General features: G+C 30.2%; 2 protein-coding genes across 2 annotated transcripts; both read right to left on the reverse strand.

The window, feature by feature from the left end:
* Window positions 1-1,545: 1,545 nt before the first annotated feature.
* LOC144842629 (uncharacterized) lies at window positions 1,546-14,431 on the reverse strand. The gene is made up of 17 exons (XM_078699105.1): window positions 14,335-14,431; window positions 13,926-14,045; window positions 13,655-13,768; window positions 12,994-13,169; window positions 11,953-12,042; window positions 11,520-11,678; window positions 10,939-11,187; window positions 10,214-10,399; window positions 9,693-9,848; window positions 9,325-9,606; window positions 8,785-8,865; window positions 8,103-8,319; window positions 7,539-7,685; window positions 6,971-7,153; window positions 6,579-6,878; window positions 5,753-6,076; window positions 1,546-4,917 (listed from the first exon to the last, which is right to left on the reverse strand). Exons 1-17 carry the CDS (start codon window positions 14,405-14,407, stop codon window positions 4,655-4,657), a joined length of 3,120 nt encoding a protein of 1,039 aa, XP_078555231.1. The 5' UTR covers window positions 14,408-14,431; the 3' UTR covers window positions 1,546-4,654.
* Window positions 14,432-17,713: 3,282 nt separating this feature from the next.
* LOC144843333 (uncharacterized) lies at window positions 17,714-22,206 on the reverse strand. Its single transcript, XM_078700126.1, has 5 exons — window positions 21,842-22,206; window positions 20,278-20,368; window positions 19,075-19,110; window positions 18,497-18,748; window positions 17,714-17,883 (listed from the first exon to the last, which is right to left on the reverse strand). Exons 1-5 carry the CDS (start codon window positions 21,941-21,943, stop codon window positions 17,714-17,716), a joined length of 651 nt encoding a protein of 216 aa, XP_078556252.1. The 5' UTR covers window positions 21,944-22,206.
* Between the last annotated feature and the right edge of the window lie 1,080 nt (window positions 22,207-23,286).

Raw genomic sequence — 23,286 nt, forward strand, 5'->3', positions numbered from 1 at the left:
ATATCTGTATAATATAAACATTTGCAGTAGAGCAGAATCAGTGTCGTGAAATAAACCTTTATTTTTAGAAGTAATGCTACAGGAATATTTTGTAGTAGGGCCTATAAGATAGGAAATTCATCAAAATTGACTATACATAATTATGTAAAATTGAGGCATTTTTCTTTTTAAAAAAAGTATATAAATATAAATCAAAAGAACAATCAATTTGACATAATTTAAAAATACCATTTTATTAAAAATTATTACCCAGTTAAATGTGTGTAAGTCATTGAATCAAAATCAGTAAAATTCCAATCTTATAACATTATGAAAAAGGTGTAGCATCAAATTAAAATACTTTGTTTTTAGATTGTCAGTGTAAAAAAGTAAGTAAGAATCTGCATCATTGTATATTTATTATATTCCGTTATTTTTCATTTAGTTTAAGTGCTGGTGTAATACAGATATGGTGGAGGAAAATCCTGGCAACCAAAAGTAAACAAGAGGTCAAACAGGTATTGATTGTAATAGTGTTTTGCCAAATATCTTGCAGGCATCATGCTGTTACCAAACCAAGCCACAGAAGGCTATTTAAACATTAAATTACATCTTAACGTTTAATTTATTCATTTTAACATTTCAAAAATTAAACTAAATGTGTTTATGTACTGTAAGATGCTCAGTTACTGATTGATATGTTGTAGGTTTTAGAGGCTGGAAGGTGAGAGAAGATGTAAAGAGACAATATGAGGCAGCACGTGTCATACAGTATCCTATGATGCTGAGTCACTAATTAGAATTTTGTAGGTTTTAGAGGCTGGAAGGTGAGAGAAGATGTAGAGACGACATGAGGCAGCACGTGTCATACAGTATGCTATGATGCATGAGGGGTTGACTAATTATAATTGATGTGCTGTATAGGGTTTAGAGGCTGGAAGGTGAGGGAAGATGTAAACAGAGACGACACGAGGCAGCATGTGTCATACAGTATGCTATGATTGGATATTCAATTCGTTTACATCAACGCAAGTTAGAGGAACAACTAAATGAATTGGATTCAGACGAGGTAGGCCTTTAATAAACTCTCAATTCTCAATCTACGCTGCACCAACATACTTTACCATGTGAAGTATGTTCCTTCATCCTCATGTACTTTAATGATCTTTAATTAACACATCATCATTGATATGTATTGAGTTATAAAACTAAAAATGTTGAATAGAGAATATTTAATTTACTGAGAGATCAGTTAATTTTTAACTCATGAAATATTCTCACTATTCAAATCATAAACATTTAGTTTATGATGTTTATACCAATCTAATACTTTTTTTTTCTTGATACAATTTAACATTTATTTTTAGCAGTTTGCTGATTTGCTGAGCACCTGAATATAAAAAGTGTTACAGAAGAGACATGAGGAAACTTTCCCTCTTACCAAATTTCCAACTTTTGAACCAGGTTTTGCCTGTCCTTGCTAAGGTATTTCCTGTGATCTTTTTTACTGAACATTAAAAAAAGGCAGCAACCAAAACACTCAACAAAATAGAACTGAAACCAATATAAAGTAACAAAATCCAAATATTTATTCATTATAACAACATATTTTTACAAATGAAATGCATCATCTAATAGAAATATTTGAGTAGCTTTCACCAATTACTACTGTAAATACCATGCAAATTATTTTTTTTAGAAACAAATCTAAAATTCACTATTTTATGTTTGTATTTATTTTATCAGTTAACAAGTAAATAGGATGCATAAAACTCACTGTACTGTCAAATTTAAAAAAAGAAAATTTCGTTTACACCCTATTACACAATAGCTGTACAACAACTTGATAAAAACCTGTAAAAACATTAAAATCACTGGAAAATAATCAATCATAACAATTACTATGTCCAGTTTAAAGGCATTATCCATTAACATGGTACAAAAGCTTCATACTGTAAATTTACTTTATAACTGTTACATACAAAAAACAAAACAATATTTATCAGCTTGCCTTTAAAGAAATTCATTACCACTATGATGAACTGTGTACCCCATTATTGGGTAAAGTCATTGATATAACAACATTTGATTTATATTAGAAATCAGTAATAGGATTTATGGGATGCATAAAACTGTACTGTCAAATTTAAAAAAATGAAATTCTGTTTATTTACACATTACACAATAGCTGTACAACAAAATGATAAAAAAAACCTGTACTACTGTATAATATTGAAATCAATGAAAAATAAATAATCAACCATCATAACCATTATTCCAGTTTAAAGGCATTATCCATTAACACGGTACAAAAAGCAAGTACAGCCTGTAAATCAAGGAACCATCATTAACAAGTTTGTGCAAGTTGCAACCACTCCTGCAGTTGATATAGCTTTTGGTATTGTGTTACTTGGTTTGTTGTATCATGGTCCAGTTAGGCTATAATGCAGTTCATGTCAGGATTAAGTATGTTAATCCAGGAACTACCACCAGTATCAAGGTTGTGTCAAATGCTGCAAATTGTCTACTGTAGATGTTGAAAGAAAAATGAATATTGACACAATTCAATTTTTTACATGCTTGTACTGTCGTACCAATTTTTATTCACAATACAAACAATAATACAGTTGTTGTACAATAAAGCTTAAGATCCATTACACTGTAAGAATTCAGAGTCTTTGTGAAGCTCTTTCAGCTTTGATTTGGTTTTCACGCATGAGTAAACTTTATGAAAATGAAATTATCCTAATATTAAATTTTATTATAAACAAATCATGTAAAACTAACAATGTAAAACTAACAATGTAATTTCAGTAAATAACAATAATTCTCAGGAATATGATTAAATTTTGTGATTTTTATGTCCCATGCATTTAAGATCAATTGAAGAATTCAATGTTGTGTTGTTTTTCTATTAAATTCTTTTTGAGCCTATTGGTCGCGTTGAGATTTTAAAAATGCAATACAAAAAAGTTAACAATACTGTATATCATTTATTAAAATAGAATATGAAATATGTATTTATGTAGTAACTCTACTAATAAATGTATATTTTTTAAGTTTCAATAAACAGCATGCATACACCACACCACCACCACAACATTGTACTTTATCTTTACAAGACTTATCTTGTAAAGATAAGTTTACAATTTTAGTCAGGTCAATAATAAAAAAGATTGAAAAAAAGCTATACCAATGAAATATATTAAATTATGAATGTTAATGTTCAAGTATTGCTAATAAATATACAGTGGGTTTACACATATTTCTCATGTGAAATTTTGGGTAAGCCACAAACACTAGCTATAGCCACCAAAGCACAAAATACTCATCGTAGACATTAACAATATATATACAAAAAATCCAGTTACAGAAAGTCCTACAACAGTAAATTACTTATTGCACAGTTCATCATAATATAACATATTTTTATACCAATAGGTCAGGTTGTATGTAAATGAGGAAGTAATTATTAATGTCATTTCCATTCCTTAAACCATTTTAAGTAAGAACTGTTTCCCCTCAGTTGAGTCGATTATTGAACAAAATCAGGTTTTTTATTTTAAATTACCCTACTTACAGTTTGCCAAATGCGCACAAAAAAGAATCGAGTACACGTAAATATTGGAAAATAGTTAATATTAAATTAGCATTCAAATCATTTAAAATGTCAAACTTTTTTTAGTCTTAAGGACCCTGTTCCGCTCTCGTGTTGTATATAAATTCAAATGTATGGGATGTAATTCCATGTATAGTTATCGTATAGACAGTTATCAATGCGGGTGCGTCAACATTTAAGGGACAAGGCTTCTAAACATTTTTCAACATATGCAGGAATCAGAACGGTGTAAGGCCCTCGCTAATACGGAATGCTTCACCGTTCTGGATTCTGCAGATTCCGCTTTCAAACTTACGGTCAAGGAAGCCCTCCACATCATGTGGAGTAAACCTTCCTTTAACAAACAAATATATAACTTGGGCGTCACGCTTGCCATGATTGTTTGTTGCCGCGGCGTTCCTTGTTGTTTTATCATGCTAATTATTTACATACAACCTGTCCTATTGGTATATAAGTACTCTAGGCGTTTTTTTCTGTTCTGATGATGAAAATAGTTTCTCAAAAAATGTCAAGACATTTTAAGGCAGTTTGCCTCAGTCGTTATTTTAACTCAAAAGTTCGGTGGAATCATTCATGATTTATCTAACATATTTTTCCTAGAAAACACGAGTCAAGCCACATCACGCTAATATTGGATGTGATTGACTGATTTGAGGCATCTGTATGGCCAGTAAAAATATCTTGTTTTGGTGATGAATGGGGAGAAAGAACCATTCTGTTTTAGGTTTTCAGAAGCCTTATGGTCGTCACACACACTAGACAGCAGCTGATTAGAATTCTGATTAAAAATTGTTTCAAATCATTTTATTTCATAATCCCAATTGTTATACCAAGTCAGATGTCAGGTACGTGACCTAGGTTAAGGTACTTGTATTACTTTGGTCTATTAAAACATAGTTTTATCTTGCACATTTAAAAACATTATTTCAATAGGTATCTTTATTGTCCTTTATTAACTATGTATCTCCTATTGTTCATACAAATTGTTTATTTGTTGAACTGAGTTACAATATAATTGCAGTTCATATGGTCTATTGTAGGTTTTCAATAGACACTTTAGACTGTTTCTAGTAATTCTACAATATCCATTCTCTCAACTGCTCTCAAGGCTTTTATTACTTCCTCTCGTTGGTTCACATCTCTTCCTTGCTTACATCGCCATTGTACCAGTGATTCCATCGTTGCTTCTATAGTCTGCGCTGAAAACCTTCTCTCAGTTTGTGATAGCTCAACATCAGCAATACCAAGATGCCTACAGAAATTCTTCCAATCTGTCATCTTCTCAGAAATTATCAGGAAGTCCAAGTCTGTTAAGCATCCTGTAAAAACACATTTAATTGACTTCATTAAATAAAATACATTTGGTTTTTTTTTCTTCAAACATTGAGGTGCTAAAATGAAGCAACATTTCTGGAATATAACATTCTATTGGTAGGCTTATTGGCAGTAAGAATTTGTTTTTTCCCATCAGAAAAAAAGGCAGAAATCATGAATAATGCATGAGCCTAATTACTAATTATTTTCTTATTATTGTATTCTTAGAATTACAAGATAGCTAACCTATTTCCTAAATACAAGAGAACTTAACGCTCGAAAATATACAAAATTTGTATACGTCCTTACGTAAAATACATATTGCATAATCCTATCACAACAACATAAGTTACAGAAATATTTGATTTTCCCCAAAAATATAATGGGTCAATAATGGATGTGGTTTACTGATTGGAGGCATCTGTATGGCCAGTAAAAATACACTTGTTTTATTGGTGATGAATGGGAAGAAAGGGACCATTCTCTTTTATGTTTTTTCAGATGCGTGTTCATTTTCGACACAGTTTTTTTTGTTTGTTATCTTGGCAAATTTCCAAGGATAACCATAAGCGAATTCAATCACCAACCTTCTTAAAGGTGGCAATCCCCTTCACAAGACAAACATATACACAAGATGCTCTACATAAAGTCCTATTACAAATCTTTGCGAGTGGAGTTGTATTTGTCATTAGAAAAAATTGGTAGCAAGCTTAATCACGTTTAAACATTTCTTGTTTATCAAATGATTGCTGATGACAATAAAAAGTCAAATAGTGATTATTTCTACAGTAGTATCAGGTATACATATAACATTTGTTTTCAATAACAATCATTACCCACCTTGTCCCGATTTGTCTGTAAACACTGCAACTTCTAAACTGACGTCATCTTTGTATTCATATCTTGTACACAGGCTATCAGCTAAATCAACACGTCCCTGTTGTTTTAAAGTCTTGATCATTGTAGGTAGTTGATGTGCTTCTGTATGTTGACAGCTATTTCTCCATTGGACCAATACTTCCATTATGGAATCTTCTACATGTTTGTTTTTGTCTGCAATTTTATTAATGTTGTCCCATTTGATTCCAAGTCGCACTGCTAGTATTCTCCAACTTTTGTGTAAATTGTCACAGATGAATAGGAGATCTTGATCATCAAAACAAGCTGTGAGATAATAAAAGCAATAAGGTAATGAGTTCTGTTTCAATTAAATTCAACTCCCTTTTCCATTCAATATTTTATTTTGGAATATCTCGTCCATAGAAAATAAACATAATTTTGTATCAATTAACAAATTTAAATAAAAATATGAATATCAGAATAAATTTGTTTTAAAGCATTCAGTACTATGAGCAAAATTTTATATAACACACCTAAGATGATTCTTAATTTAATTTGAGAATTGTGAGTCATATTTTATTTAAATGTGCTATTGCTCTCTTAATGACGTCAATGAGAGTGCAATGTTGTTATATGTGCACACAAGTACCTGTAATTTCATTTTTCACGTTCATTTTTGTTACACGGTGAGTGAGCAACCACATGTTACAAGAGGCGAGGCTATTGTTGCCTCTCCTTTTATCAAAAGTAGGTGTATACTCATAAACATTCCTTACTTGTATACTATTTAATGGCACGAATCATTACAATATAAAATGCAATGTACCTGGATGTTTGATAACCTTGGGTATTTCATTGTCAACATATTTGTGAAACAGCAGATCAGCAAGATCATTACGACCATGTTGTATTAGTACAGTGCATAATACTTGCTGCTGATTAAGGTCACTACCAATGTTGCTCCTCCAATGTTTCAGGATCTTGGCTGTAGCTTTATCTGTTTGCTTTTCATTATCAAAAATAGTATTCACTTTAGACCATGTAAGCCCCAAACGAACACCAAATCGTCTGCAGGAAAGATCCATCTCTCTGGACACTTTGTCAATAGTTAGGTCATCCACATAGTCTATATCAAAAAAACAAAATTATGAATCAATTGTGTTTTTAATCCTTCACAATAGTAACTAAACATAATAATTATTTTATCATAATATATACCTTTGTTATCCTTGTTATCCTTGACATCTGACATCCTCCTTCGTTTACTAGATCCCTTAACTTTTGATTTTAGAGATGTTTTCCCCTTCGTCATTTTATGAGCCTTAGCAACAGTATCATCATCATCAGTATCATATTCTGGATCTATGTTCTTCTGTTTACCAGCTTCTTTTGATGTAGAAGCTACAATGACAATAAAAGTTAAACCAAGATGCTTGTTTTGTATTGTTATTTTATGTAGTATTACTCTTTTAGTTATAATATCATAAAATAAATTTAGTTATTTATGAATGCATTAGTTTGGCAATTCAGGAATTAGATTTAAAAATGATGATCTTCAAAAATATACACTAATGATAATTGCTGTATTAGCTGAACTGAACAGTTTTTCATTTATAATACTTCAACTTGTTAGCATATATTGCGCTGTATAGTGTTGATATTAATTTATATCTGTGAAAGTCAATTGCATTCAACTATCGCATGGTTTAAACATTAAAAACCTAGAATTGTAGTGTACGATGATGATGACAAACATTCATAATAAATCTTTCACCATCAACCGCACCTTTGTTATCCTTCTTGGAGGAAAATAATCTCTTCACTTTACGAGTGATTCTTTGAAGCCTTGAAGTGGAAGCTTGTGCATTGCTGTGACCATCACTGTCAGAATCTAGAGCTATGCTTTGTTTTGTACTATCTCTCGATTCAGATGCTAAAAAATAAATCGAAAAGCAACATTTTATAAACTGTATAAACTAGATGTACATTTACAATAATACTGTTTTTTTTAAATTCTGTGGATTATCATAAATGATCATGACACAGACTTATTATATAAATCTAAAAAAAGTTTGGTGTTTTTTTTACTTCAATCATTTTATGGCATTTATACAATAGTTGAAAGATCGTAACTTCTTATAATAAAGTAATACAATTAATATTCATTTTTTAAATGTCTTTTATCAATTAAATATACCTAAATAAATAAAGAATATAATATAATATAATATATTTTTTATTTTCAAAATTGTTAACTTGAATCCTCATTCATTTTGTTTGGGTTAAGAAAAATTAAAATTTTAACCTATAGCAGTGAAACTGATGGATAATACAAACACAAACCCTCTACCTTTTAGTACAATGTCTCCAAACAGATTACGGTAACGTTTCACTTCCATTCCTCTGCTTCCACATGGCAACACATCTTTGTCAAATTTGCGTATAACATGCATATGAGTATGTTCACCTTTCGAACCACACACACAAGGGATGTACATCTTTACTTTAACACCATGTGCATTCTTCTCACTCAAAAAGTGCAATTCTTTTTCAAGAAAAGTTAGTACCTAGAAAATAGAATAATTTGATTTAGTCGATTATATCTACCCACAAAAAAAAGTAGTATTAGCTATTTAAATAAAAAATTAGTAAATGGAGCAAAGAATGATAACATGTAAGCGTGTTTCAGAATCGGATCACCAAAACATATTGAAATACAAAAAACATTAATATTTTACTTGTAAGTGTACATTACAGTACAACAAAATGTGTACTGTAATATTCAAAAGTTTTTATAAATGATCAAAAAAGTATTTACGCTTACAACTGAAATGCAACATATCCATTTTGTTTAGAATAGAAAAAAATAAAAGCTTGACATATTTGAATATTTGCATTGCAGCCTCAAGTTGTCCATGTTTAAATAAATAAATTATTAATTATTGTTTATTGTTTAATTATCTTTAATTATCAACTCTTATTATAATACTCTACATATCCAACTCATAAATATTATTTTTACATTAACTTACCTTCTTACAGATGCTAGGTTTTGGATCATCATCTTCAGGAAGGCCAGCAGCATTCATGATGTCTGTTCTAACTATTGTTGTCTGCAATATCAAAATCAATGTTTGTTTTATTTTCATTTCATAATTGTTTCTCTTTAATTTTCATTAAAGCAATTGCCACTATAATCTATATATAATCTATATATAATATTATAACCATACAAGATGAATGATAATCACCTTTTAATGTAGATAATTGCTATATTTTCACCGATTTTCTGCCAACATGTTTCTGTTTGTTTGTCTGTAATGCTATGTAATGCTTAGTGTGTTTTATTTATATTTATATTAATTTTTGTAAGTAAATGTTGTCCATTTTACTGTTATTTTATTATGTTATATCTATAATGGAGAATATAACTGAAAATCTGAAACTGATAATGTTTCTATTATAATTCTATCTGAGGCTGATATTTTCTCAGAGGTAATTAAACATTTCCTAAGATGATACTTTCTCAGGTTTAGTTTTTAGTCTTATAGCATCATTTTTATTAAGTTTACCTGAAACAAACGGCAATTGTTGATGGTAGCTACATTTAGAACCACAAAATGATGGCCATCAATATGCAGTTCTACATGCTCATAGGACAATGTAGGCTCAACATCTTCCATTTGAAATTCCTCAATAAATTTAGTTGTAACACGTTGGAAGAGATCATCTGGTAGGTAGCCATCAAAGTCATGAAATAGAGAAATAGCACGCTTCTCTTCATATTTAACAGCCTTTGTATCATCACGTTGGGGCTTTAGGCGTGAAAGAACATAGAACGTTCGTTCAACATTCTATAGAAACAAAAATGGAACAAGAGTAGTAGATGGAATATATGAAAAAATAATTGAACTAAATATTTTAAATAAAATGTAAATACCTCTTTACTCCTTTTTTCACACATTAACCCAAAGGTTTGCATCAGAGACACAAAGAAGATAATCATCTCATCTGAATCATCCTTCCATATATGCCGCAACAGTTTTTCATCTAGTTTACCCCCATTTAAATTTCTCCATAGCTGTTTCAAAGATGGCTAAAAAAATTTAAAGCACAAGTGTAATTTGTCAATACAACAAAGTAATTACTGTTCTTCTGGTCAGTAAAACCTCTTCTTTGGGACAACCTTATTGAAACTTACTTGTGCAATGAATGAGGTTAACATCACAGCTAACATAAGGGGACACTTTGTTGGGTCTTCCCTTAATGGGAGTGCTACAGTAATACGTTTACAAGCATATATTTTAGTATTAGAATATAATAGAATTAATAAGATATAATTTCGTTCTCTGTGTGGCAGATATTATTTTTTTACAGCTAAATCCATCACACTGAAAAACAATGTTTACGTCTGATATTCACCAATAATTGACACCAATCAAAGAAGTGAAGTTTGCAAACCTGAATGCTGGGATCTATAACTGTGATGATTGTTTTAAACTTGTCAACTACTCCCATCAAATCTATAACAATTTTTTCTTTGAGGATCTTGTCATCTGGGTAGAACAGAATCTCACCGATGTCGTGCAAGTATTCAAGAAACAGTTTTCTGTCAGTTATCTTACAACTAGCAAGTAAATCATTAATCTAAAAGGTAAATAAATATTATAATGAAAAATGAAATGAAAACAAAAATGTTGATTAATTACAAACTGGTTTTCTGTTGATGTTATCAATCGTTTCGTTAATGTTGAAAGGTTGTTTATATAGGACATAATACTTTATCATGCAAGGTAGATTTGAAATCTGAAAGTTTCCTAACCAACAGTAAACTCAAGGTTTACCACTTACTTACTTCAATAATTGTTATTGCCAAACAAAATGTTCATTTTGTTTATGGCACAATTGGTACTAAAACAATTGCACCATTCCTGTTTGATAAACATTTGTTGAAGATTCACCATAAACAGTCAATTAACACAGACAGCAAAGCAAGGATACTGTTAATGTTACTATCAATAACAAGTTATTTTTTTCACCTTAACACCATTCGATGCAGCAATAAAAAAAAAACAGGGTTTAATGCTTTAATGTGATTTAAGAATAAACAAATGTAATGGATGTTAAACACTTATTAAAACACATTGATCAATCAATTTTTTTATATAAATGTATCATATTCTAACCTCAGATGTTGGTAGATATAGTTTGTCTTTTCGTAACTGTTGAATTTCAAGCAGTACTTGTAGCCATTTGATTGGCAAAGTAAGAATCATCATCTGGACTAATTTTTGTATTTGGAGAATGATTTTAGAAGCACCGCTCTTTTCAAATGGGAGACTGTTTTCAATGGTAAAGAGCTCGCCTTGAAACACCATGTCCTCAAATGGTTTTCCTTCCAGGGCTTTCCAAAGTTTATTCTCTATTGCCTTTACCTAAAATAAATAACATCACATTGGAATTAAACGTATTTCAAGGGAAAATGTATAGGGTGCCAGCCCAGACCCGGCCCTCGCCTCCCTTTTGTAAACTGCAAAAAGTAAGTTATGTCACGCATTTATGTACCCAGTGTACACTGTATAATTATACCAATATAAGAATTCAAATTAAAAATGTGTGCTAAATCATAGATATTTGTATACCTTTTATTTGTTTTACCTAACTGATGGACCATTATTATATGAAACTACATAATTGTTTCCAATGAATCAATTACAATATACAATTTTGTAATGTTTAATGAAACAAAATGTGATAACATATGTACCCTTTGTTGTCTTTCTTGTTCAGTTTTACCAAGGCTCTCATAATGTGTACCAATCAGCATTATCTTGTTTTTCTGTCCTTTTCTTACGTTTACAAAAACTGAACGAATCCAAAACAGAATGATCTCAAGATTTGTCATTCGATGTTCATACATTTTTCCCTAAATCACAAAGAAAATGAACAACATTTACATTTTAAATTCTTAAACAGGTAGTTTAAAAAACATTGTGGCAAATTATCTTATTATTGTGGTAATTATAGCAGCACCAATTTATATAGAAAAACAACACTATCATGGAAATGGAAATAACAACAATCATATATCAGGCATCTGCTATTTTCACAGTTTTTGTTAAGGTAAAGGATAACATGAAAGAAACATTTTATTTATGTACAATTACATAGAACATTTGACATTTGTAAAATATAATTACAGTTGTTGGATCACGAACTTTAGCTGGGGCATCAAGATCTTGATTCAGGTTAAATACCACACATACAACAGCATAAGACACCATGAATATCTATTAAAAATAATCATAATTATCAATATTAAAAACCGTTTATACACATGTGTCAGTATACTGGCACAACTGATCATTTGATACTTATTTTTTTCCTCACAAACTGCATGTTCACCTTGGAAACATTTACAATCTTAATCATTGGTTAATGGATAATGAATGTTTTATTACATTCTCTCTCCCCATCTCTCTCTTTGCCATCCATCTATGCTAATATTACATTATGGTAGACATCAATAAATACTATTTTATTTAAAGTCTCCCGAAACTGGACACCCTTCGGCTGGCAAAATATGTCTAGGTTTACAGAAATTCTGATATTCCAAATGTGTTACCATTGTTTCACATAACTTGTATTATTTTTTAAGTGTAAAAAATTGAATAAAAGAAAGAAAGAAAGAAAGAAAGAAAGGGAGGTAAAAAGAATTTGGAACTTTTTTGACCTCAAGTCTGGTTTTGGTTTCTGGTAATTAGAGACTAGAGACTGAGTTGACTGTATTCAATTAAATGAAGAATAAAATAATTTATAATATTGTAATAATAATAATAATTGTATTTTGTAACTGATATACTGTTACCATATTAGATCAACATATGATAACATTTTTGTAATACCTTAGAGGTAGATTCTTACTTCAAATCAAGTGAGTGTCAGTGCTGATATTGTAACAAGGCCAAAAGACAATTTTACTAGATTACTAGATCCTGATCCCAACACAACCTCAGAAGGAGGTATATGTATTAATAAGTACAAACTCTTCAGTAAGGTGCAAGTATATCTTTATTCTATGGTGTCTCAAACTGAACTGTACAAAGTTATGGGTAAACGGTGATCAGTGATTGGCTATTCTATATGGCATGATAATATATTACTACCACGGTAGTATTGTAACAGGAGGCATAATAAATTAAAGGCAAAACTAAGAAATTAGATAAATCAATACAATTTACCCGTTGTATCACATGGTATATGGGTTGGCCTCCAAAGTCCCAGATGTTCATAACAAACTTGTTGCTATCCACTTTAGAGTCACCACCTACTCTTACAGAGCGAAGTTGGCTTTCAACTTTGTTCAAGACCCCTTTAGGAATTTGTGGTCTATCAAGTTTTTCTTCATACACTGGTTCTGTTGTGATAAAATAATAATACACAATACAACAGTTTAATTCAATATCATTTCAACATTTAAAAACAAAATAGAAATCCATCATAATAAAGCTGTTCCTTTTTATTTAAATCTTGATAATTTTAAAAACAAGACAGATGGAGGCAAGCTGAGTATATAGAGCAGGTTGACACTAATTTTTTTTGTTAAAAGAAAAGGTATTTCCAATGCAATATTTAAGTATTCCAAACCTTATCCTTTCCAATCAATGGTTTAGTGATGAGTTTATTTAACCATTTTGTGCTGCAAGTTGAACAGATTACACAGTAGTGTCATGCAATATACAAATACTATTATTAACTGTCAAAGTAACTTGCAAGATAATATGTTCATTAGCAGACACATGATTATGATCAAATTTCCGCTCCTTAAATCATTTCAATATTTCTGATATCATTACTATGTATGAACAGCACAATCAAGCAAATTTCAAAATAAATATTTACCCTCTTTTTGTGGGCTTGGCATTGGATTTGAACTTGTTGATGTTTCAGCAAATTTGGCTTCCTGTTTTGATGTTGATGCCCCTGTGGGGTTTTTCTCTTTCTCATGTCTACTTTCTGAAAAATGTTCTGATATAATTGAAGATGACGCTATCTTGTTGTAATAAGGAGCATAATAAATTAACATTTAATAATATCATGCTTTATAATCAAATTAACTTGACAAGAACAAAGTTTAACTAAATTTCAATTAACTTTAATTAAAGTCTTTTACCAGATTTGGTTTTCTCCTTTGATGGTCCTGCTATTGATGTGTATCCTTCTGTATGGCGTAGACTTTTCAACATTTGTTTAACTGTGACATCAGTGATAGCATCCTGATACATGTCTAAAGCTTTTTAATTACAAAAATGTTAATAAAATCATATATATTATATTTTACACTGTTACATACTGGTTTTTAAAAAGCATTGAAACCATTTGAATGATGTTGTTGCAATAATTGATCCTCCTTGGTCAAAGTGGATAACAATTATATGATATTAAAATGGCAGTTTACTTATTTGGTTAAAAAAATACAAAAACACATTGTGACATGACAAAGCATGTCACAGGGTGAATTTTAAAACATCTATTTTTATTTTTTTAACAGGAGCATGTATCTGAATAAAGTTAATACTTACAAATATCCTGTGTTGTTTCTTTCAACATTTGTTTGTTACTGGGATCTGGTGTACACACCGTTGTTTTAACCATTGCATCTGTTATTATATGCAATGGATTAAACCTATGGCAAAATGACATTATATAATTCAGAAAAGAATGTTTGCATTGATAAATCTAGAGACACAAATTAATTTGATGGTATACTGCAATTACATTGTTTTTATGTTGCATTATAATCTTATTTTAAACCCTCAACATACCCAGAACACTAAAGGGCCAAATACTTTAACCAAACAACAATTTTAATAGTAAATGTTAATTATTAACTATATTTTTACTCTTTTACATTGTGATATTTAGATTATTTATGTTTAGATTACTTCTAAGGATCCTAATAAAAAGACGATAGTTAGGCTATGTGTATGGGTGACCGGAATACAAGCCTTGCTTTGATGGTCACTCTCATCGACATTTGCTATGTATTTTGATATTATTTTATGATGAAATAATAAAATTATTCAGGAAAATATTTTAAATGTCTTATTCTTATAATTGATACTACAGTAACAGTTTAAGCGGTTTAATGAAATAGTTTAAAAAAAAATGTAACCACTTAAAAAAAACCAATAAGGTAACATCTATTAGGCCACAATTTGACCATGGCTAATTTTTAAACATCACCAAACCTAAACTCAATGTCACCATATTTTGAGGTTCACAATATCCTGTTGAAAGGGGCATTCCACAGTATTTGGTCCGTGGGTTTAAAAATTTCATTTACTGATTTTGATGTAACTCTTGGCCATTTCTCAAAGTAGACATGTTGAAGTTTATTAAATAACATTTTTTTTATTTTTCTGATATTGATTTTTTAAGTTATTGAATATTAAATATGAAAAAGTCATATTTGGCGTTACGGACGGGACATTTTTAATCCTATTTATTTCATAAACTATGCATCTTATTACTGTTTTTTCAACAGATATAGTTACTTTATGTCTCAATAATACACAATCAAGTATTTAATTAAAATTTTGTTGTTTATTAATTTCATACATCCATTTCAAATTCATAAATGTCCCGTCCGCGACGTTTTAGGCGGTTTTTTTACATTTATTTTAAAAGTAATGATGCAAAAATCTTGATATTTCATTTTCTCCTCCTGAGGACTATATCTCATTATATTATGAACAAATTTTTGGAAAATTTTAGATTTTGATGAAAATATCATATTTCAAAAATATATTGTTACGGACGGGACATTTTTGTTACGGACGGGACGTATCATTTAAATCTTAATTATTTCACAAACCATGCATATTTTGAACATTTTCTTGCCAGATATAGTTACTCTATGTCCCTATTGTACACATTCAAGCATTTTATAACACATATTTTGTTTATTAAATTTCATATATACATTTCAAAATTCATAATTGTCCCATCCGCGACATTTTAATAGTAGTTTTATGGTGTTTTTACATTTCAGTTAAAAGTATTGATACCACAATTTAATATTTTGTTTTCTCCTTTTAAAACTATATGCAATACATTATAAACAAATATTTTGAAACTTTTGGTGAAAATATCATATTCAAAAATATATTGATGACATTTTTCGTAGGCACGGGACAGACATTTTTGTTAAGGACGGGACATATCATTTAAATCCTTTTTATTTCATAATAAAACCATGCATCTTGTTAATATTTTTGCCCATAAATATACTGCAGTTACTTTTTTTTCAAAGTAAGCTCCAATTATTCATAATAAATTATTTTATTAAAATTGTTTATTAATTTCATACTTGCATTTCAAAATTCATAATTGTTACTTCTGAGACATTTCGATTGGGGTTTTTTCCTCACTTGTGTTTATTGAAGTAATGGCTTTAAAATTGTTATTTAATTCCTAATTTTAAATCTTTAATTTTCAACTCCTAAGGATATTAAATTGCAATAGATTTAAACAAGTTTTTTAAAACTTGTATTTTTTTATTAAAAAACATTACTATCAAAATTTATTGAATGTTACGGATGGGACATTTTTTTTATGAATGTGATGAAAATATTGTAAGAATTAAAAAGTGTTTTTGTACTGTAGGCTGAGAAGTACTGTACAAAGGTGTTAACTGTTGTTTATTAATCACAAAACATTGTGGTCTGTATTTAAAATAACAATCCACAAAAGAACAATACCTAAATCCAAAACAACATGACTAGTATGAATGGGAGTATTGGGTGCGGTCATCGCTTTGTAGATTTCATTCTTTGGTGAATTTGCAACCAAGAACCTTTTATAAATCAGATACTTAAATAATTAACATTGAATTTTAATAGAAGTAGGCCTACAGTTATTAAATCCAAGCAAGGATAGAAGAAAATTTCAGATGCAACTTGGATCCACTAACAAATTCAGACGTCAAACGCCAACTCCAATTTTTAAAGATTCGCCTTAAATGTGTTAATATCTTGAAGTCTTGTTTAATATGCCAAGCATAACTTTTATATTAGTGTAAATAAATATTTTGATAACATTTTACAATATTGCTTCTCGTTATAACTCTTCGAATAATTAATTTTATAAATAATATTTCATATTTATGAATTTTAATATTTTCACTTGACATAAACTTTTAAACAGTGTTTCAAAGGTTGAATTATATTTTGATTTGTAAATAAAAGATTACATTGATGTAAAAAACTTATTTTTAAATTTTTTTAATAGCAAAATTATACAATTTTTTAACGTGGACAAAGTTGTCCTGTCCGCGACGTTAGAAATGTCCCGTCCGTAACGACATATAAATCATATTTATTAATAAATTTGCAGTTCAATTTTTATAATTAACATTCAGTTATCTAAAACAACAATCTGGCAACATAATAATACAAAAAAAATTTTAAAATCTCTTTTAAATGAGGAGAAATATTACAATACGTAAACCTTCTCAAAAGTCATGTCCATTTGCCGTCCCATCCGCGACGCATACATATTTCATAATAAACATTTTTTTGTACAGTCTTTTTTATTTTTTTGACCTTCATAATAAACATTGGCTATATATGTATACATTTATTCTACTTTGAATCTTGTATTCTTTTTTATTTCTAAGATATGTCTAGTTATATTCTCAAAAATGTCCCGTCCGTAACAAAAAAATACTGTGGAATGCCCCGAAAACAAATTGAAAGCATCTGTTAATGTTTCTATCAGTACCTTTTCACTTATCCTTACAGAGAGTATAGACCCTCAACAATGTGTGTTCACAGGAACTATGTGTGTACAGTTATATACCAATCAAACAAAAATACATCTACGCAATGAAATATATAGGACACTGTTCCCAACTGCAAGTAGCAAACAATCAACAAAAAATGATATAATATAATGTGCTTACTCTTTTCTTAAAAGAGAATTGATAGTAGAAGTTTTTCCAACATTCTCAAGTCCTACAAAAATAGTTCTTCCTTGATTAAACTCTGTTTGTCCTTCTTCAAGTGCATTTTGAAATGCTTTCACCGCATCAGGTCCTCTTGCCAATATCTCCTCTGGAACATGCATATCTTAAAATAAACAAAATAAATTACTGTATAATTTCCTACAGGTACTTTCATTTTTTCATGGGAATTCTAAAGATATTGGTATCTGAAATATATGCCTGTCATTGGCAGAAAATACAGTGCCAACTCGTTATTTCACTAGGCTAGTAAACAAGAAAACTGAGATCTAGAAAACTCAGATATATCCATTCTTAATCAGAGGGATTTAAAAAAATATTGTATACCTTAATAAACTATTTCATTGCAGTGTTATAGATTAGGGTTTGCATAATTTTATTAATGTTTTGATTTAATTATTAAATTTACTATATTAGCTCAATATAATTTAACAGCGTGGTAACCTGAATAGCAGAATACAATCTGAATTTTCTACAACTAGAAAATTCAGATATATCTGAGATCAGAGTTTTCTAGACCATTAAACAGTGCATACATTTATTATAATCTTTATCAGGATTTTATTTTCTTTATTTATCCAAAAAATTGTGAGAAATAGCACATCAGGAGTGCAGGAGATCACAAAAATATTGGGAGATAACACTCCTACAATTATTGGGAGAGTTGGGAGGTTTGAGTCAGTCTGGAAGTTAGCATACAGCCAGCTGTCTTCACTTACTTTCAATTGTATTTGCCAACTCTTTTTCATCAGATTTCCTGAGCGCTTTAACAAGTTGCGAACGCTTGGACTCAGAAGTTGATAATTTCATGGCCCAAGCATCCAGCATGTTATAAGCCACTTTATATTCATTATCTGGATTATCTTGTTTAAAATGATCGATATCTGCCATGGTAAACTCAAGATTTACTGCTAGTTGTTCCCAATCAGAGACATTAGCGATTATGTTGATTAATTCTTTGGTTGTTATATCTAAATAAAATAAGATATTCTCACAATTTGTAAAACATTCAATGCAAAAGGGGATACATATAACACAGTGTTCACAGCTCCAGCATGTCTAGATGTTTGTCTCCAAATCACTGTGCACAGGCTTAATTGAATCTTTGCGGACATATTTTTAGGAAATAGTATTAACAACTTTGCTACTGACAATTGGCAAACATGCTTTAATCTTTAAAAAAAGACACATACACAATCCCCCTCACATTTCAGCCAAACCTCTAATATGAAAACCAGCAAATCAGTGTAAACTGTACCTCTAGTATAGTATAAAGGTTTTTGAAGAATATTCATACCTGATGATGTCATATCTATGAATGGTAAAGGTCCGCCTAAAAAAGTAATATGCATGAGTAAAAAAAAGTTAATTTTGAAGGGTGTTACAATCGCTAATGTAGAAAACGCCAGCTAATGTCGAAACAAACGTTAATGTAGAACAATCCACCGCTAATGTAGTAAAACCGACAGCTAATGTAAAAACACCAACAGCTTATGTAGTAAATAAAAATCAACACCAGCTAATGTATAAATGGTCAACAGCTTATGTAGTAACGAAAATTGCCTCCCAGCTTATGTGATTACTATCGCCAGCTAATGTAGAAAATGTTATATATTTTACAAAAATGTCTAAATCATGTGCAAATGCATCGATCTTTACTTAACTATCAGTCTTTCAACCTCTTGTAAGCAACCAACTTTTAAAACGATCACACATAGTAAGCAACCATCTCTGTTAAAAGACCGCTTTTCATAATCGACCACCTCACGTAAGGGATCACCTCATCTCATAAGGGACCGCTTCACATAATCGACCACAATCGACTACAACTCTTACTGACCACACATCTCGTAAGTGACCATCAGTTGTCTACATTAGCGGTTGTAACAAAGGGTTCGAATGTTTTAATTTTAAAATTTAAAACTTGCAAAAGGGCAATGCTTTTTATCATTAATAATCAATAGTATGTTTTATTTTACTTCGTTTTATTTTACTTTACTTTATAATATTACCAAAATATAGACATAGCGTATAATTGCATCGCAAAACGGAAGATAAAAATGATAAAATACAAAAATAACTTTATAACTTAAACTATTAAAAAATTCAGACAAAAAGCAAGAGAATTATACATTAATAGAAGGATATACTATGATTTCAACAATCTAGGAAATCTGCAAATAAATCTATAACAATATTGAGTTCAAAAACTTGATATTCCATGGGGAGGGTTCTAGTTGAATAGGCTTGTCTAATTAAATTCATCTAAGATGTAAATATTTGATTAAGGGGTATAGTAAAAAACAAAACAAAAACAAATTTACAAAAGACAGTTGAATTGTATCTTATAATAGGACTGACAATTAGGCCTACTACTTGATAAAAGAATCCATGATCATATTAAGATTTAATTACTTCTATTTTTTTAACAAGCAATCACAATATTTATTTTGTTCATTATTACCTTTCCAAGCTTTGTTTTAAGTTTCATAGTACTTACCTTTCAGAATGTTAATGATTTCTTTTTTCTGATCTTTATCATATTTATCACAACTGTTTTCATTATAGCAATCCAAGGCAGACTTTCCCTCCTAACAATAAAAGGTTATAAATATCATGTTATTATGTGATTACAAAATATATTATACTAAGCAGTCCTAAACATATTACAAAAGTGTGCTGAAAATGTCACATAATTTGCAAGACCATAACCCCCTTTTCATTTTTCTCCAGCATATAAATCTAATTTTTATCTTGCTATTAAAACCATGGCAAACCTGGTGAGGGCTTACTGTACCTACCTCTACCTACATTACATTTTGTGTCATAGCTTAATTGCACTGCAAAGTACGTGAATGTGCATTTGATGTAATAAATAAGTATGCATCTAACTTTCCATGGTTGAATGCCTAATTCGAATCCCACTGAGGACCACTTTTTTAAAGAATAATTTTTTTTTGTGCGAGTTATGACCGCCTTCCCTTTAAACTAGAACTCTGTCAACATTCCGGGTCAAGAACATTAGTATTGCAAAGTTTTTCATACATTTTTAAAAAATTAACTATAATGAAGTAAAACAATTAATGACATTCCTGAAATTTGATTACTGAGCTATTGGGCTTTGACCAAATCTGACTTAATTACAAAAAAAAAAGAAAATAAGAATTAGATGTAGCAGGCCTTTAACACTAAGTTCTGATTATCTATCTCTCAATATTTATTACATTTTTATTATCTCAATATTAGTTACAGTAGAAAAGCATTAAACAAATCCTCAGACGACAGTTGAATTGACAAACAAACAAAACCAACAAGCAAACAAACAACAAACATACAGGGACGAAAACGTAACCTCCTAGACAGAGGGAATAAAAGTGTTCATTCTAAGCATTCTCAAATTGTCTAAAACATTTGTTGATTAGATTAACTGAACAATTTGACCACAAAAATCATTTTGCTTTAAATCCAAAGCTTACAAATAGTTCAAAAGGAACCTTTTTGGACAGGGTACATCCAGCTGAAATAAATTAGGATTTTGTTAATATGTATTAATGAGCAACTGAGAGGATAAATTTAATATCAAATGATATGTCAACAACTAAAATTTAAAGAAATATAGAACAAATACTTAATGTACTCTCATTATTTATTATATGTATTTAATTATGTATAATACTTCAGTTTACAGTTTAGTAAAATATGAGAAAAGTAGCAATAAGGGAAGCATGGTTCTGTTTATTTGTGATTATAAACAATTCAATTTAGATTTACAATTTAACAATACAATGTGAATACTGTAATGAAAAAAAAAAATATTAATCACTATACAATTTGTTTGGGAGTATCATTTTCATTTTAATATTTATACAAATATTCAAACAAATATACAGGTACATGGTGGATGGTCAATAGATTGCTCGAGGATCAGACAAGAAAACAGTAGCCTGTAATTATTGTCAATGTCAATGATAATAATAAACCTTATTTATTATATAACGTAAAAAAAGAATAGAACATCTATATTATTAACATAATTTTATTACAGTACTTAATAACAAACTAACCTTGTTTTTATTGTAAATGTCCATATGTCCTTCCTGTATGAAGAACACAAAAGTATTCCTGTGTTCTTCATACAGGATATTTGCTCGAGCACATCGATGCATAGCATTGTCTCCATTCTAGTAAAAAGTGAAATAAAATAAAGTGCACCAGCTGTACTGCATATATTTTAAATAAGTTTAACAAAAATAATTAATGGCACCACCAACATATTAAAGTAGTGTAGAGGATATATAATGATAGACAATGAAAAGGATAGAACAATTTTTAGGCTCTGGGACCCTAATAATCTGGGATACACAACAGTTCAGGAACTAATGGGTTCAAGTCCCACAAGAGAATTATTTGGGAATGTATTCACGAGTGTTTGCAAAACATCTTAACAATTATTAAAATGGCTCTCTGATGCAACATTACTTCATAGTAGTTACATTATTATCAACATAATGGTGGTGGTACTGGAATCTAACCCTAGACATCAGCACAAACTTAGTGGTCAGTAGAGCTATGAATACCAGGCTGAAGTCATGGGTTCGACTCCACCAAAGAATTTCTCAGGTGGAACTCAGTTGTTCAATGTAATGAGAATTGAGTACATTACATCAGAGGAGGTCACTGTCACAGTCTGGCGAACTTAGCTCTCTCTGATGCAAAGCTACTTTATAGTAGTTACAATATCATCATATAAAAGTAAAAGTCTTTTACACCCAGACAACTACCCTCTGGACAACTACTCACTAGGACAACCGCTCTTGTACTGTAGGACAATCACTCCATTATAGGAAAATTACCCTGTTAGTGTTATGTTAGGACAACTATTCCTAGGACAACCACCCACTATACTTAAAGCCCCCTTCCCTACGTTTTTTAGATCTAATTTAAGATCACAAACTATATTTAATGTAAAAATAATACTATATGGTCCTATTGCGATAACTTTTTTCGTCTTTAAACGGTTAAAAATGTGAAAAATAAGTCGATTCTAATAATTATAGCGGCCCGCTATAAATCCCAAAATGCATTGCGCGCGGATTGATATTTTTGTTTTTCACCTGTAATTCGCCCACTTTTCGATCGATCGTGAGGCCAAAACAAATGGAAGACTCCTAACTTTTCAGCGAAAATACCGGGTTTTCCCTAATTTGTATCAACGGAGTCTGGCAAAAATAGAAAGACAATTAATGCAGCAACTATACAACGTCAGGCTAGGTATATAGCTAGCGTACGATGTTCGTACGTTACCGATGTTTACCAGCTAGGCCTACAAAACTAAGCCTAGCTAGGCTAGGCCTAAGACCGTCCGCGAGAGGTCGATCGCCGCGAGCTACTTAGGTAGTGCATTGTTTCTCACTTTTTATCATAATTTACCATAAAACGTACATTTAAGACAAGGAATGACATGGTTTAATGTTTTTAAAGTGATATATATGTATTATTTTCCAAAAAA

Source organism: Antedon bifida, chromosome 5 (genome assembly GCF_963402885.1).
Source record: "Antedon bifida chromosome 5, ecAntBifi1.1, whole genome shotgun sequence".
Classification (NCBI taxonomy): domain Eukaryota; kingdom Metazoa; phylum Echinodermata; class Crinoidea; order Comatulida; family Antedonidae; genus Antedon; species Antedon bifida.